This window comes from Erpetoichthys calabaricus, chromosome 7, assembly GCF_900747795.2.
Source record: "Erpetoichthys calabaricus chromosome 7, fErpCal1.3, whole genome shotgun sequence".
NCBI classification, from domain to species: Eukaryota; Metazoa; Chordata; class Cladistia; order Polypteriformes; family Polypteridae; genus Erpetoichthys; species Erpetoichthys calabaricus.
In genome coordinates, this window is record NC_041400.2 from 26,375,349 (window position 1) to 26,390,734 (window position 15,386).

The 15,386-nt window shown below is 38.1% G+C and overlaps 1 protein-coding gene across 1 annotated transcript in view; it reads right to left on the reverse strand.

Annotated features, from left to right (window-relative positions):
- LOC114654397 (integumentary mucin C.1-like) overlaps nt 1–14,294 on the reverse strand; it is a 32,483-nt gene extending 18,189 nt beyond the window's left edge. Inside the window, exons 1-8 of the mRNA XM_028804927.2 lie at nt 14,125–14,294; nt 9,837–9,971; nt 6,597–6,749; nt 5,262–5,396; nt 3,754–3,906; nt 2,700–2,834; nt 776–928; nt 222–356 (exon numbers count right to left, since the gene is read on the reverse strand). Of these exons, the coding sequence (XP_028660760.1) occupies nt 222–356; nt 776–928; nt 2,700–2,834; nt 3,754–3,906; nt 5,262–5,396; nt 6,597–6,749; nt 9,837–9,971; nt 14,125–14,188 (1,063 nt within the window). The 5' untranslated portion in view covers nt 14,189–14,294. The remainder of the gene's footprint in view (nt 1–221; nt 357–775; nt 929–2,699; nt 2,835–3,753; nt 3,907–5,261; nt 5,397–6,596; nt 6,750–9,836; nt 9,972–14,124) is intronic.
- Nucleotides 14,295–15,386: the final 1,092 nt, after the last annotated feature.

Sequence of the window (15,386 nt, forward strand, 5' to 3'; positions counted from 1 at the left end):
GCTCTAGCATTCCCAAATGTTTTTGTAACACTCTGAAGTAACACAAGGAATTCAGCTACAGAAGGCATAAATGTGGCCATTTAAATGTAAACATTTTTGCTAGAGTGTTTAGAAATGGAGTGAGGAGTTAAATGAGAAAGACAAATCATGCAATCCAAATGATAAACACAGATTTTCATTCTGCCCGTATTTGTTCTATGATATCGTGTTACTGTATTCACCTTTAGGATGGAAACACCATTTTACATCAGGAATGGCTGAATCAAAGCAGCAGCCTCTGTCTTCACATTGCTTTGCAGTGATGCCAGCGAACCCGCATTCAACCCTTTGTTGTGGTTCAACAACACATTGCATGTCTGCATAAAAATGAAAAAGAACAGTTCCGATAGTTACAGGCCGAAATCATTCCTTTACTGGTGTTGGCTATTTTTGCAACAATAACTAATAAGCATCTTACCTGCTATCAAAAATACCATTGGACTTTAAGGTTCTACCTCAGGTCATTGCTGAAACCAAGCGGAAACAAATGGGGAACATGCAAAACTCACCCAGATGGGCTCATGACTTTGGGATCCTTCAACAATTTTTTCTGATGCCATATTGTAGAAATTAGGTAAATAGGACTGATGAGCTTTGTTGTCTTAATGGCCTATTGTCATGAAAATAGTTCTAATGTTCCAATTCTTATTAACTTGTAAATATACTAAGGCCAGTTAAATCATTTAATTATAACTTATATCTGTTAATATATTAATAAACAAATGTCAGTACTCACATTGAGGTGGCTGCTCCCCAGAATGAAAGCACCACTTGACATTCGGTGTACGGGAGTCAAAGCAGCATCCTCTACTGTTGCATTCTGCGGCAGAAATCCCTGGGTATCCACACTCAGCACGTTGATAAGGATGAACTTCACAGACTTGGTTTACTATTAAAAAACATAAATAAATGATACATTTGAATAAAAGTATACATTTGAAAAATGGAAATAGTTCCAATAATCCATTAAGACCAGAATGAACGTAACAGGAATGGCTTATTTAAAACAAACACAAAAGTGAAGGATAGACAAAGGATAAAACATGTTTTAAAGCAACAATGCTAAAAGGAATACCCCTACTGTCCCCATCTGGGACATCCTGGATGGTCTTTTATTCTGTCAGTTATGTCGGGTTGCAGCTCCATTTTCCCATCTCATGACCCTACGATAAAGCCCTCCATCTCTCCTCAAGAATCTTTTTCACACTCTCTGAAAGTCTGTGGCCTCCTTTCTTCCCACCAAATAATCTTCATCTCAGCTCACCTCCTGACTTCAGCTTTGTTGAGCTTTTGTTTCAAGGTAGCTTTTAAACTATATCCAGGGGTCACTTCTGGGGTTTTGGGTGGCTCTCCCTGAATTTAGCACTACCAGGTCAGCACACAACTTAGCTAAGCCTGCAATGCAACATCTCTGACTGAAGCCAGAAAGCACTTTTGTAACTGAAAGACTAGTGGCAATCTGGCATGAACTACCAAGGCACGTAACAGAAACCATTACAACCGTTAAGAAGTATCTGGATGAGATATTGGGACAGCTTGGCCATTAGATAAACAAGCTAGCTTAATGGACTGAATGGTCTCCACTTGTTTTCAGATTTCTTATGTTCTTATGTCTGTTCTCCTCCTTAACCAGCAGTGTCACATCTACCGTTACATGACAATGTGACCTCCAGCTAGGCCTCCATACTCTTGCTCCCCCTCAAAGGGTTCATCCATAGGAACTCACTATTATCTTCTTGGGCTTATCTGCCTTCTATATTATTGGGTGAACTCCCACTCTTCCATCCAATGCACCACACACACACACGCATTTGCTCTGGTGCCCTCAGAAAGTTTTTGTCTGAAACCCCTCTTACAATTGCAAGAGATACCACATCCTTCCTCCCAGGCTTTTGACAGGCTCTACCTCTATCCTATTAGACTAATGTGCCATCCCTGCCGCTGAAGACACCTTATCAACTGGACAAATAGTTACAATATGCATACATATTTGTCAATAAAATGGTTAAATAGTATATTTTTTTTAGAATATATTACAATGTGAAATCATTTTTTATGTGGAACTTTACTCTATTGATCAGCATATATACGTGTATGTGTATATGGAAAAAATATATGCTGTATTTACATAGAATAATAAAGTGAAAACAAAGATCTGGAAGTACTTCTAATTCAAGACTGTTAGACCAATGGCATACTTTCTGCATTCAACCTCCCGTCTGCTGATTATAGCAATGCACTCTCCATTGTGCCCCTGAAGTTTAAAAAGGAACTTTCCCCTAAAACATGCATTAGCCCAATAATAATTTACACAGGCCAAAGCTATTCAGTTTATTTAGTATTTAAGTATAAATTAAAAAGAGAAAACTACCTCTTTAATAAATATTCATTTGTCTTTAGTATGCCACAGCTCCTTAGACTCTAGTGTTCCCATATCTAGTACGTTTTTATAACACTCCAGTGTAGCACTAGGAATGAGGCTGTGGAGTCAGAAGGTGCGTAAAATACAAATGTGGTCATTTAAATGCAAAAAGTATCACTAGAGTGTGTTTAGAAATAGAGTGAGGAGTTACACGAGGATGACAAATCATACAAGTGGTAACCACACAAATCTTAATTCTGCCTGTACAGTATTTGTTCTATGATATCATGTGATTCACCTTTGGGACGGAAACACCATTTTACATTAGGAATGCTTGAATCAAAGCAGCAGCCTCTGTCTTCACACTGCTTTGCAGAGATGCCAGTGAACCCACATTCAGACCTTTCTTGTGGTTCAACAACACATTGTAGGTCTGTATAAAAATGAAAAAGAACAGTTCAGACAGTTACAGGCCAAAATCATTCCTTTACTAGGCTTGCTTAATTTTTGGAAACAATATGTAACCAAGCGCCTGAGCTGCTATTTGAAACGCCATTGGATTTAGAAAGGAAAACCACAGGAAACACACGGTGACCATGAAAATCCTACAAAAATGGGTGCAATGTTAGCTGTGAATGGACAATGCGGGGGGTTGAAATTTAAAAAGCTACACCTGATGAGAAGGACCTGGGGGTCTTTATTGTCCACATTCAAGCAGTGCCCAGAGGCAATTGATAAAACGAGTAGGATATTGGAGTAAAGTCATGGAGGGCTTATACTGAAGCTATTGAACACATCTGTGAGGCCATCTACAATCTTGGTCGTATTATAGAAAAGCAGCAATAGAGAAAGTTCAAGGAGAAGAGTGACTAGGTTGGTTCCAGGACTGTCAGATATAAGCTTTGAGGAAAGACTGAAGATGCTGAGCCTTTTCAGTTTAAGCAAACAGAGATTAAGAGGTGACATGACTGAAGTGTTTAAATTTATGAAGGGTACAGGGAATCAAAGCTGTTATTTTAAAATCTGTTCATCAACAACAACACGGGACACAGATAGATCCTTCTAATCCTCAGAAAGATTTCTTCACGCAGTGAATCATAGACTCATGGATAAAATGTGCGGTATATAATGAAATATTAGGGGACTTTTAAAACTCTACCAGATGTAATTTTGGATACATTAGGTGAATAGAACTGGTATGCTTTGTTGGGCTGGTTGCCCTCTTCTCATCAAAATTTTTTGAATGTTCTATTGCTCACGCTCCTTTAGTTACATTTATACCAGTTCATTTCATCCAGTATAATTTTATTATCTAATGGTCACTAAATTAACAAACAAATGTCTGTACTCACATTGAGGAGATAGTTCATTAGAGTGAAAGCACCACTTGACATTCGGTATGCGAGAGTCTAAGCAGCATCCTCTACTGTTGCATTCTGCAATAGTAATGCCCGGGTATCCACACTCGGCACGCCGTTGAGGCTGAACCTCACAGACTGGGCTTACTATGAGAAAGAAATGACAAAGAGTTGGAGGCAGACTAAAGATAATACAGTATGCTATCTGTGATTCCCTCATACTTCATTAAAGCAGGAGGAGTCCTCCAGGACATGCAGTAGCTCACTCCACTGATTTGTTTTCATTGCAGCCAATTAATCCCTATCTAACACTAAGAATCTGCATCAATGAACAATTTCTTGTTACAACAACATCCACTGCCTGGTAGGAAAGTCCATGTTGTGGATGGAGGCTCTAAAGGAATGGATATCCTGACCGGGACAGTTTGTGCTACGTTCTCCAGGCATGACAGCGAAGCAGAAGGGCAGGGGTTGATTACCTCTTGGGGTTATGTACTCCTCCAAAGCATTAAGTGGCAGCATCCTTTACTGAAGTGCCCATGTTCATACCTGTGGGGCAACCTGGGAATTATAGCTCCATTAGGCGGCCTGCCTGCTGGATGCCATTGTGCCACCAGAGGGAGCTGCCAAGAGTAGGTGTCCCTGCTTTGAGGCGCTTCTGTCCAACCCATAAATGTTACCACTATGCAATGTTGTGGCTATGGCTATGGAAGTATTCCCAATTCCAGCATAAAAGGAGCTTCTTCACCTCAATTGGATAATTGGAGTCGGTGTGGAGGAGAGATAAAACTCATTGGGGATGAGTGGAGGAAAAAGAAAGAAGTTTATTATATTGTGGAAGAAGACTCCCACAGAGGTAATTTCTGTTTAATTAAAGGGATTATTTGAACATTTGTCTGTGTAGTTGTGTCAAAGGGTTGGGGATCTACAACACCCCCTAGTAGTCACAAATAGTGTAGTCGGCAGGATCTTCTAGTTATCTGGTTGGCAGGAACCTACATTTTTAAAAATTGCTGTGGTGAAAAACCCTTATGACCCAACTACACACAAACAGTATGAAGCATGTCTCCTACCCCAACGAAAAACCCACAAGAAGAGTAGAAAACCCTTCGGCAAAAAAACAAATCGTTGGTATCATATGCGTGCCAGAATGCTCAGAATTATACAGAGAAGAGTTGTTTTCACAGAACACAATTGTCGACAGATCATGCTTCCCCTAAAGCCATGTAATGGAGGACTCAATAGCTGCTGGTGATTTAAGATGATTTAAGTTGGTTTATGTTGATTTAAGGGAAGCGCAGGATTCTCTGTTGGGAAAAGAATATGCAGATCTAGACTGCATAAGCTACCCCATTGGCAGCAGCCATTATGAAAAGTGTTATACAATAAAATGATTGATTTACAGCATGCTTGCAGATGAGGGTGGGGAGTTAAATAAAGTGATCAAAATAAATATATTCAGATTCTGCCCAGTCCTTGCCATATCTCATCATGCAATTCACCTTTTGGACGGAAACACCATATAACATTGGGAACCGAGGAATCAAAACAGCAGCCCCTGTCTTCACACTGCTTTGCAGAGATGCCAGGGAAACCACACTCAGACCGTTCTCTGGGCTCAACAACACACTGCGTGTCTGTATAAAAATGAACCAAAAAGAAAAAGAAATTGGTTTGGTCAAACAGAGGCAGAAGTCATCCATATTGTTATTAACAACCAATCATTCATTGCTAAGGCTGTTTAGGTCAAGTACAAGTAATAATGTACCAAAATACTGCATGAGCTTTATTAGTACATAAGGACTGGAGAGGCTGAGAAGAAAGAAATCACTACTTTTAGGAAAAGTGAATTACTGAACTTTATACTAAGCGTAACATGTCCAAAGGGGAATGAGAAAAACCAAATAGGCAGTAGAAAGAGAAAGTCGTCTCAAAAGAAGAAGTAGCAAATTTTAAAGGTTGATAGCTTGTTGCAAATTGTCATGAACTTACTGTAAGTCTGGTGCAAATATTTCCCAAAATATTTTTAATAGATGATTTTTAAACTGAGGGAATATTATAGGTTGGTGGTGACAATGTTGACTACACTCTTAAAAAGAATGGTTCTTTACTGGGTTGTGTGTTTCCTTGTAGAATGATTGCTTGACAAAACACCATTTCATTCTAAAAATGCAGTTAGTTCTTTGTGATTCGAAAAACATTCTAATATGTAGAAAGAAACAAAATCTTTAATGTTTGGTAATGAAATAGCAGGACACTAAGAGATTAAGAAAACCTTAAGTTAGTGTGTGTTATTGCATGCAGTGAGAGTCCTTTTAAAGTTATGAGCCTTTGGTATTTCACAAACCTGTTACCATTCATTCATGCTCACTTACCATATGGAGCATGTTACAGATCTAAATAAGTAAAAGTTCTTTCTGGAACATTCATGTGGAGGGGTCTTTGGGAATATTCCTCTATGGCACGGCTCTGAAGAACCCCTCTGGCACCTTTATTTTTAAGTGTGTACTTAATCCACCTTATTAAAAGCATAAGTGTCTATGTGTCCGTCTGGATGCTATGTCTTTTTCATTCCAATGGATGGTGCATGACAGACATTTTTAGTAATAAAATACATTGCATTTGCCACTCCAACAGATGGCGCATCACAAACATTAACACTGCTTTTATGCATCCCATACCAAATGTCATATGAGAGAGACATATGCATTGCATGGTGCACTGCAAAGATTAGCTCTGAAGTCTACATTGATCATTTAGAATTCAACCCGTTTTAGATGGGTAGCACAGTTAATGTATACACTGTATATATATTAAAATCAGAATATAGAACTTACATTGAGGCGCTTGCTCTTTAGCATGAAAGCACCATTTGACATTCGGTGTTCGAGAGTCAAAGCAGCATCCCCTACTGTTGCATTCTTTGACCGAAATCCCTGCGTATCCGCACTCAGCACGCTGATTAGGCTGAACTTCACACACCGGGCTTACTAAAGGTAAAATAAATACAGAAATAAATATTTTTCAAAATGTTGCACGGGCACTGACCTCTCCTTCACTGAAGTTTCTCCTGCATAGGGAAAAAAAACAGAAATGTGTGGGGATGCATAACTGAATTTGGTGAGAATGTAAAGTCACAGAATGGAAATTGTGTGAAGAAAGTTGGACTGAAATGCAATTAGTTTGTCTGTGTAAATCACTAGAACTGGCTGTAGAGAGACTCTTGTGGGCTTCATGGGGGAGAGGATTTCTCTAAATCTGGATCAGATTGCAATTAGCATCCTCAAAGTTCTGTTTATTATTATTTAATAAATACTATGAGTGATTCACTTTATGAGCTTAAGCTCCTTCAAATATTACTCCACTATTTTACAGTTATAGACCACTACAAATGTGTATGTATGCATTGCTTAATTATCAGATCTTTTAAACCATAAATGTTGTCCACCCAAATAGTTTATGCAGATCAGGATTCCATGGCACCAGAGGTGATTCATGCAGAAACAAGTGCAACATGGCATCCTGGGTAGGGTGGCAGTTGATCGCAGGGCACACTCAGGCATACATTCACACCAGGCCAAGTTAGAGTTGACCTTTCACCTAACAAGCACGTCTTTGGGGTGTGAAAGGAAAACCCAAATAGACACTGGGGCTGGAAGAACATCACATGCGCAGTGTGCAGGCTGGGATTGGAACTCATGTCTCTGGAGTCATGCAGCATTAACTACTATACTGTCCATTATAAATACAATCAATCGAAAATAAAAATACTTGTGTCCAATGACAACAATTGTTTTCTCAGTTTTTGATTTAAACCCCTAAACCAGGGGTTCTCAATGTCGGTCCTGGGGGCCCACTGTGGCTGCAGGTTTTTGTTCAAACATCTTCTATTTTTAATTGGACTCCTGGGGTAATTAAGTGAACTGTAATTTGTCAAATTCTGTGTTTTGGGAAAAATGTAGAAATTAAAAAACTAAGTTTGGTGTATTAAAATGTACCAAGCAGTTATATTAGAATAATGTATTTTGTTTTCTTTTTAACAATATTTTCATCTTGATTTTCATTCTGTTTTTTGCAGAGTGTTCTAATTGTTTAATTAATTCATTATTTTCTAATTAGTGTGTCTAACGCTGAAGTAGTTGCAGCCTTGTTGTTTGCCTGGCTGTCTGCTCCACTGGTTGTCATTATTAGGATACAATGAAGGGAGCAAACTGCACAGAGAAAGGGCAAAATATAATGAAATCAACAAAAGAGAGTTAAGCATTTAAATCTCTAGCAAAAGCAGAAATATTCCTAAATGTCTTATAAATGTAAAACATGCTGTGGTGCTTTCTTAATGAAGATTAAGTGAAGAGAAAAAAAAATGTCTCCTAATTAATTGAGCTCAGTGTTATCAGATATTGTCACTGATTAGGAATCTGGTCGGAACAAAAACCTGAACCACAGTGGGCCCCCAGGACCGACATTGAGAACCCCTGCGGCCTAAACCAAAGATGGCGAACCTACAACACGCGTGTCAAAGGTGACAAGCCACAACGTTTTGAGTGACATGCCAGTGTTCACCAACACCCGAGTTACCAAAGAAACTGAATGAACAAAAATATAAGAAATATGAGACCCTACACCACCCAGAGCTTAAAATGGATTCTCACCATCCGCATCAGCACTTCATCTGTCATCACAGCAGCTGCACAGTTCAGTTGATTTCTAACCACTGCACCGGAAGCTCATTTTCAAGGCGCAAGCACAATATCTGCAACTGCAGTCTCCATAATGAGTGCGTTATCAGCGTTTGTGTGAAATAAGCTTTTACATTCATTGCTTGTGTGAAGTGTGTTGAATTTTTTTGTACCAGGAGCCAATTCAACAACAATGCTGCATTTGTAAAGACGTTATTAACTTCAAAGACTATTTTGGTATACTGTTTTCGATAAAGTCTGCAAAGGGCACTGCTGACATTGTCTTCTCTTCATGGTTAAACTTCTGCAAAGGGCAAGTAGTCAGCATTTCTACGTTTGTTTGCGCTCTTTTACATGTCTCTCAACAGTCCCTCTTAATCTCTCCTAAATCTGTCTTATTTTCCACACTGTTCACTACTGTGATGATAAGCAGCATGAAAATTTTACAGTATGGTATGCTGCGTGTGGATAAGATTGACAGGAAAGTAACAAGGCATATCTTTGTAAGCCTTCCATCTTCAGAATCTGGAACATTTCCTTCCATACCTATCAACGTCTTAGCAAACAAAATCTAAAATAATGGGGGACAAAGGCCCAAAATAGGGATATAAATATAACATATTTCTCTATTATATAAAAAAATCCTGCAACTAGATGAGAATTTTTGGAAGATTTTTTCAAGTCCCGCGAGTCGAGACTTTGGCCATGAGATGTTTTCAAGTCCCACAACCATAGACAACTACGCACACGGTCCTCTCACCTTACATTTGTGTGAATGCTATTGAAAGACACAGCTCTTGCTCTCTCAGCTCTTATAAATTTTAACATTTTCCTCACTTTAAGTTCCCAATTAAAGAAGATGTATTATATCCAAATCTTATTGAAGAATTTCATCACAAAGGGTTATCAACAGAAAAAATGAGTACATGGGCAATCCGAGCACCAAGAAACGATGAAGTAAAACGAATTAATGCCAAAAATGTTGATCAGTTACACTCCCTCAGATCAGTTTCAAATTAAAGATTGGTATTTAATGTGAGGTCTTTTATTATTCCACAAGAACCAGGATATTAAAGATCTAACATTCGGAGAAAGGGGTCACATTGCACTAATTAAATTAACCAGTGCAAAGTAGGATTAATATACAATGCCCAGCTTTCATTCTTAACCCACCTCATGCAGGTCACATGCATTACTACAAGTTTGTTGTTTTCCTACTCTAAAGTTTATTTCTTCTTATGGAAAAAATATGTAGTATTAGGTATTCCATAAATTCGTGGCTTTAATTAGTCCAAACTGCCTCATGATTAATTTTGAAATAGTCATTGGACTTGTTGAAAGGTTTAGCCAATAAATAGTGTGCATCTTTGGCCTGTTGTGTCATCAATCATAAATTACCTTTTGGATGGAAACACCATTTTACACCAGCAATGGAGGAATCAAAACAGCAGCCTCTGTCTTCACATGTCTTCGCACTGATGCCAGGGAAGCCACATTCAATTCGGTCTCCTGGGCTGACAGAGCACTGTGTGACTGCAGAAATTAAAATAATAATGAGATCAACCTACAAGGAAACCTTCATAGTCCTGCTTCTTCTAGCCAATAGTTGTTTTGCCAAGGGCACTCTGATTTTTTGGATGATGCTCATAATGCAACACAGATCTTCTTTTAAATAATTCAGTGACTTCATTATATCTTGTGTTCTGCTCAAAAATGACTGAAAGGTACTTTATTTCATTGAATTCAATTGAATTTAAATGTAAATGATACATTAAGAGCTAGGCAGTCAGGTATATAAGTGTAGGTTAGCAAGACAAAAGATGCTTGTAACATTTTAGCAAAATAAAGGAACTAAACCAAACCTCATGTCAAAATCAGAACTGTTTTCACTAGAAATTGTTTAAATTATTCAAGCACTAGTCTCTTGTAGAGTCTTCCCTTAAATAAATACATTACAAGTTTGAATGCCTAACGTGAGCAGTGATCTTATTTATTATAGCCACCATGATGTCATAGGTCACTCAAGCAGCATAACTGTGACACAACACACAAAATAAGTGGCACTCATAAAAAGAAATGAAAATGCAAATGATGCCACTGCAATAACAATGAAATATGAAATGAATGAAAACTTAAATGAATAACATGCAAGAAACAATTCTTAACTATTAACAATACAGCACTAACAATACAGCACCCAGCTGTTCTATATTTTTGTAATGTACTTTCTGTATGTTTAGACTGTATAAATATTAAAACATGGTCAGTGATATTCTTATAAATTGTTCCATCCATCTATTTTATGAACAACCTTTTCCTGTATATAGTTGCAGGGAGCAAAGCCTACCATGGTAGCAGTGGGTACAAGGTGGGGTCAAGCTCTGGGTGAGATGCCAGTTTACTACAGGGCAGTTTCATTGTGAAGGAAATGTATAGATAGATAGATAGATAGATAGATATTGTCACACACAAGCGATTAGGGAGCAGCTAAAGGACCCAATGAGCAGCAGGGGACAGCGACAGTGTGCTAACCGCTCTCTCTTTATTTCAACAGGAAAGATGAGAAAACACCGCCTTGAATTTGTCTCCAAAACCCTAGCCAGAAGTCCAAACCGCTTCCGGGTTCCTTTATTTCCTCTGGTCCTGTAATGATGATGCCACGCCATCCCAAGATCCTCAGCTCCTCCTTTCCCAGCATTCCCACTTTCGTTCCCACCTCATAAAATGTCCGTGTTTCGCTATACTCATTGTCCTTTTTTGATGTACTTGATGACTGACCGTTTTTTGTACTTTATAGTACTTTATAGTATACGGGGACGGACTCCCCAACCCTTAAAAGTTGTTTATATATATATATATATATATATATATATACTGTATGTAAGTGAAGGTCTGTGATATGGTTTACATATTAGTAACTAGTAATCCACAAAGGGAGAAAATGAGGTAAAAAATCAGGTATCTTAAAATAGTATTTTATTCCTAAGTTTTCGACAACCTACCAGGTGTCATCATCAAAGGAAGATGATTAGGGTTAAGGTTTCACCCACCGCATGCCCTGCTTGGTGAAATACGTGTTGTGTACTCCTTGTATTATTTGCCAGGTACTGTATCACATATCTATAATCTGCTTCTCGCAACTGAGATGACGTGACAGATGTTTGCCAACTGGCTGACCAGCCACAAGTGTTACCTGGTAGTTAGCCATTTGCATAATCAGATTGCGATTCAGACCTATGAATGCTATACTCCGATCTTCACCCTGTCAAGTAAGCGACCAGCCACTGTAATACAACATCAGAGGCTTCGCCTCAAGCACTGACATCCAAGGTTTTCAATTCCCGTAAGGGGAACCAATATATACCAATATACCAGTATATATGTGTATAGTGAAGTAGCTGCACCTCAAATCTCCAGCACAACAGACACTACACTACTGTCACAGGTTCAAACAGAGTGTATTTTATTATACTAAAGTACCTTTACAGGCCTTCTTGATCTGTTTTACTGGACAGAAAATTTAAATTCTGTCTCATCCTTCTTCCTAATTTTCTTCCTCCCAGCAAGTGCTGTCCTTCGCCTCCCGACTCCAACTCCCTGAGGTGAGAGGCAGACTCCCTTTTAAGATGCACCCAGAAATGCTTCCAGTGTCGGAACAATTCCTGAAGGAAGCACTTCTGAGCCACGGACCCAGTATACCACACTGTGTGTACTAAGATGCAGAGTTGTCAAACTCGACCACAGTAATGTCACGTTTAAATTAATGTCACTTATGCTGGTAATGTAACATAAAGACACAAATGCCTCATCTATGACCTTTTTTTAACGCCTCTCTACCTTTAACCTTTCTTTCCATTTTTAGTACAAAACACATAAAAGAAAAAACAAGTTGAGACAAATAGGTTTTTATAGTAAATATATATTATTTCAAAATTAAAAGTAGTCTTAGATATAAAATGAATTTATAGGAAGGTGCCTCCAAATTAAAAAATAAATTTGATTGAAAAACATGTCTGCTCACAGTAATATTGGTAGTACTAGTAGTATTGTCATGTATACACAGTACAGTGAATTTTTTACTTATACTGTATTGTAGATTTTATCAATAGGAATGGGGTTTAGGTTTAGACTTTATTATCCCAGAGGGAAAATTTGTTTGAAGCAAGAAAGTACAAAAAAAGAAGACACTGTTACAGTGATCAGAAAGATAAACAGAGACACAACATTTGACAACCAATGTTATTGCATAAACACACACTCAGGACCAAAACAAAAAAGAATAATTACTTTCAACAGTATTCAAAATAATAATGCAGAATTTAACATTTAGCAGCATCCCAAACAGGTAACAGAATTTAAAATGCTTAAAGCTCTAAGAATAAAAGAGTACTTCAATCTGTTGCTCTTTACCTTTGGAAACCTAAATCTGTAGCCTGATGGTAACAGCTGGACTTCTGAGAAAAGAGGATGGCTGCTGTCTGACAGAATAGAGTTGGCTTTCTTTCTAACCTGTTTATGATACATTTCAGTGATAGAGATCTGCTGTGAACTAATAATTTTACTGCAAATTTTATAATGTTGTTAAGATGACTTATACTCTTATTGCTGAGGTTGTCAAACCAACAGATAAAGGCAAATGTAACAATGGATTCAATAAAGGACTTCTAAAAAAGTGTCATTATGGTTTTGTCCAATTTAAAACAGTTGAGTTTCCTAAGTAAGAAAGTTGTGACTGCCCTTTCTGTTAAGATCAAAGTTTAGTTTGTTATCAATGATTGTTCCCAGATATTTGTATTGCTTGTAAGTACTAGGGTGTTGTACTGTGTTAGCCATTACGGATGTAGTAGATCACATCGTGCCTGAAGAAGGGGCCTGAGTTGCCTCGAAAGCCTGCATATTGTAATCTTTCTAGTTAGCCAATAAAAGGTGTCATTTTTTTTTGTTCTTTATTTCACCTTATACAATCTCTTATATTAGGAATTTGTTAGTTTTCACATACCCCTTGGGGTCAGAGCACAGGGTCAGCCATTGTAAAGCACCCCTGGAGCAATTGAAGGTTAAGGGCCTTGCTCCAGGGCCCAGCAGAGTAGGATCTCTTTTGGCAGTGACGGGGATTTGAACCAGCAACCTTTGGGATACCAGCACAGATCCTTAGCCTCACAGCCACCACTCCGTTGCTTAACTTCTCACTATTGCTTTTAATTAAAAGTTGAGACAGTGGATGGTGGAGAGCACCTGAAATCTACAACCATATTATTTGTCTTAGAAAGATTAAGTCGTAAATTAGAGCAATCACACCATTGTACAAACTCATGTCTGTCTTCCTTATCTTGTAGAAGACTTACAATGACAGAGTCGCCCGCAGATTTCAGGATGTGTCTATCTTTGTGTAAAATCCTGCAGTCATTTTTTATACAGGATAAACAAAAGATCAGATAAAAAACATCCTTGTGGAGTGGCCACAGAAGTACTTAGGCTATCAGAGCAACAGCCATTAACACTCATGTAAATGCATAATTCTATTTGCGAATGAGAATGAAAAAGCGTAATTCTATTTTAATTAGCAGAAATTACAAATCAGCTTACCTGATGTACTTCCTACTCGTTTTCATGCCACTGGATCGTTGCATGATTACTGAATAAATTATCCAGTTTCCTGTAATGAATTTTTAATAAATTAACTTACATTTTTGTGACTTTGATGTGTGGATAAGGAGCAAGAAGAGCAGACTGGCAGATAAGATTTCCATTGAAGTCTAAAAATAAATGCTTTAGGGAAATCAAAACCTGTGAAGCTTTGGTGGTTGAAATGTTCACTAAAAGGTCTGGCTGTTGTGTTTTATAGCAGATTTTTTTATTTACTATTAAAAAGATAAACAAGACTTCCCAGATATTTCCTACACAGTACAAAGATCACTCAAAGTAAAGAGTATTTGCAAAGGACAAACTATGTAGTAATGCAAGTCAATAATTTAAAAGCAAGGAATATTTAAACAGAATGGAAAATCAAAATGGTGGTTTAAAATAAACAGGTGGGTGGTAAATAAATATGAACTACATTTGTACGCACTCATAAGTGTTCACTTTACATTTATATGTAATGCTTAGTAGATGGTTTTATTCAAAGCAACATACAAAAGAGTTCAATTTAATCAAGTAACATCAGTCTAAGGATTGTTTTGGCCCAGTGTAGAAGGACAGGTTACCAAAGCTGATCAGAACAAGTGAAGAGCTATAAAGCTAGCATAACATTATGAATTAACAATATGACAGAAAAACATCTTTAACAATTAGACAGATATCCAGAGAACAGTAGGGTTTTCAATCACTTCTTAAACACTTTGAGGAAGTCAGCAATTCGGATGGAGGTTGGTAGCTCATTCCATCAAGTAGGAGCCACATATGAAAAGAGTCCAGATTGAGTTTTGACACCATGCAGAGGTGGCATCACCAGACGCTGTTCTCTGGCAGACCCAAGTGGGTGAGAAGAAACATAGCACTTCACCAATGTCTCCATATACATAGGTGCTGGCCCACTGACTACTCTGCAGGACAGCATCAAAGATTTGAACTTACTGTGTGCTGCTACAGGGAGCCAACGTTGTGATCTGAAGAGGGAAGTGACATCTTGGCAGGTTGAAAGCAACATGGTCCAACGCATTTTGGACCATCTGCAGTGGCTTCATGGCACATATAGGTCCTCCTGCTAGTGCTGAGTTGCAGTAATCCAGATGTGAGAAGACCAAAGCCTGAACCAGAAGTTGTGATGCATACTCAATCAGATGAGGTCTGATTTTGTTATACAGTGAGAATCTGCATGAATAAGAGACAATTGGAATACAATCAGAGACATATATTGAATTGAATTGAAATACAATCAATCAATCACCACCCCAAGATTGTGCATTAACTTGGAAAGTGTTAGTGACAATGAGCCAAGCTGTACAG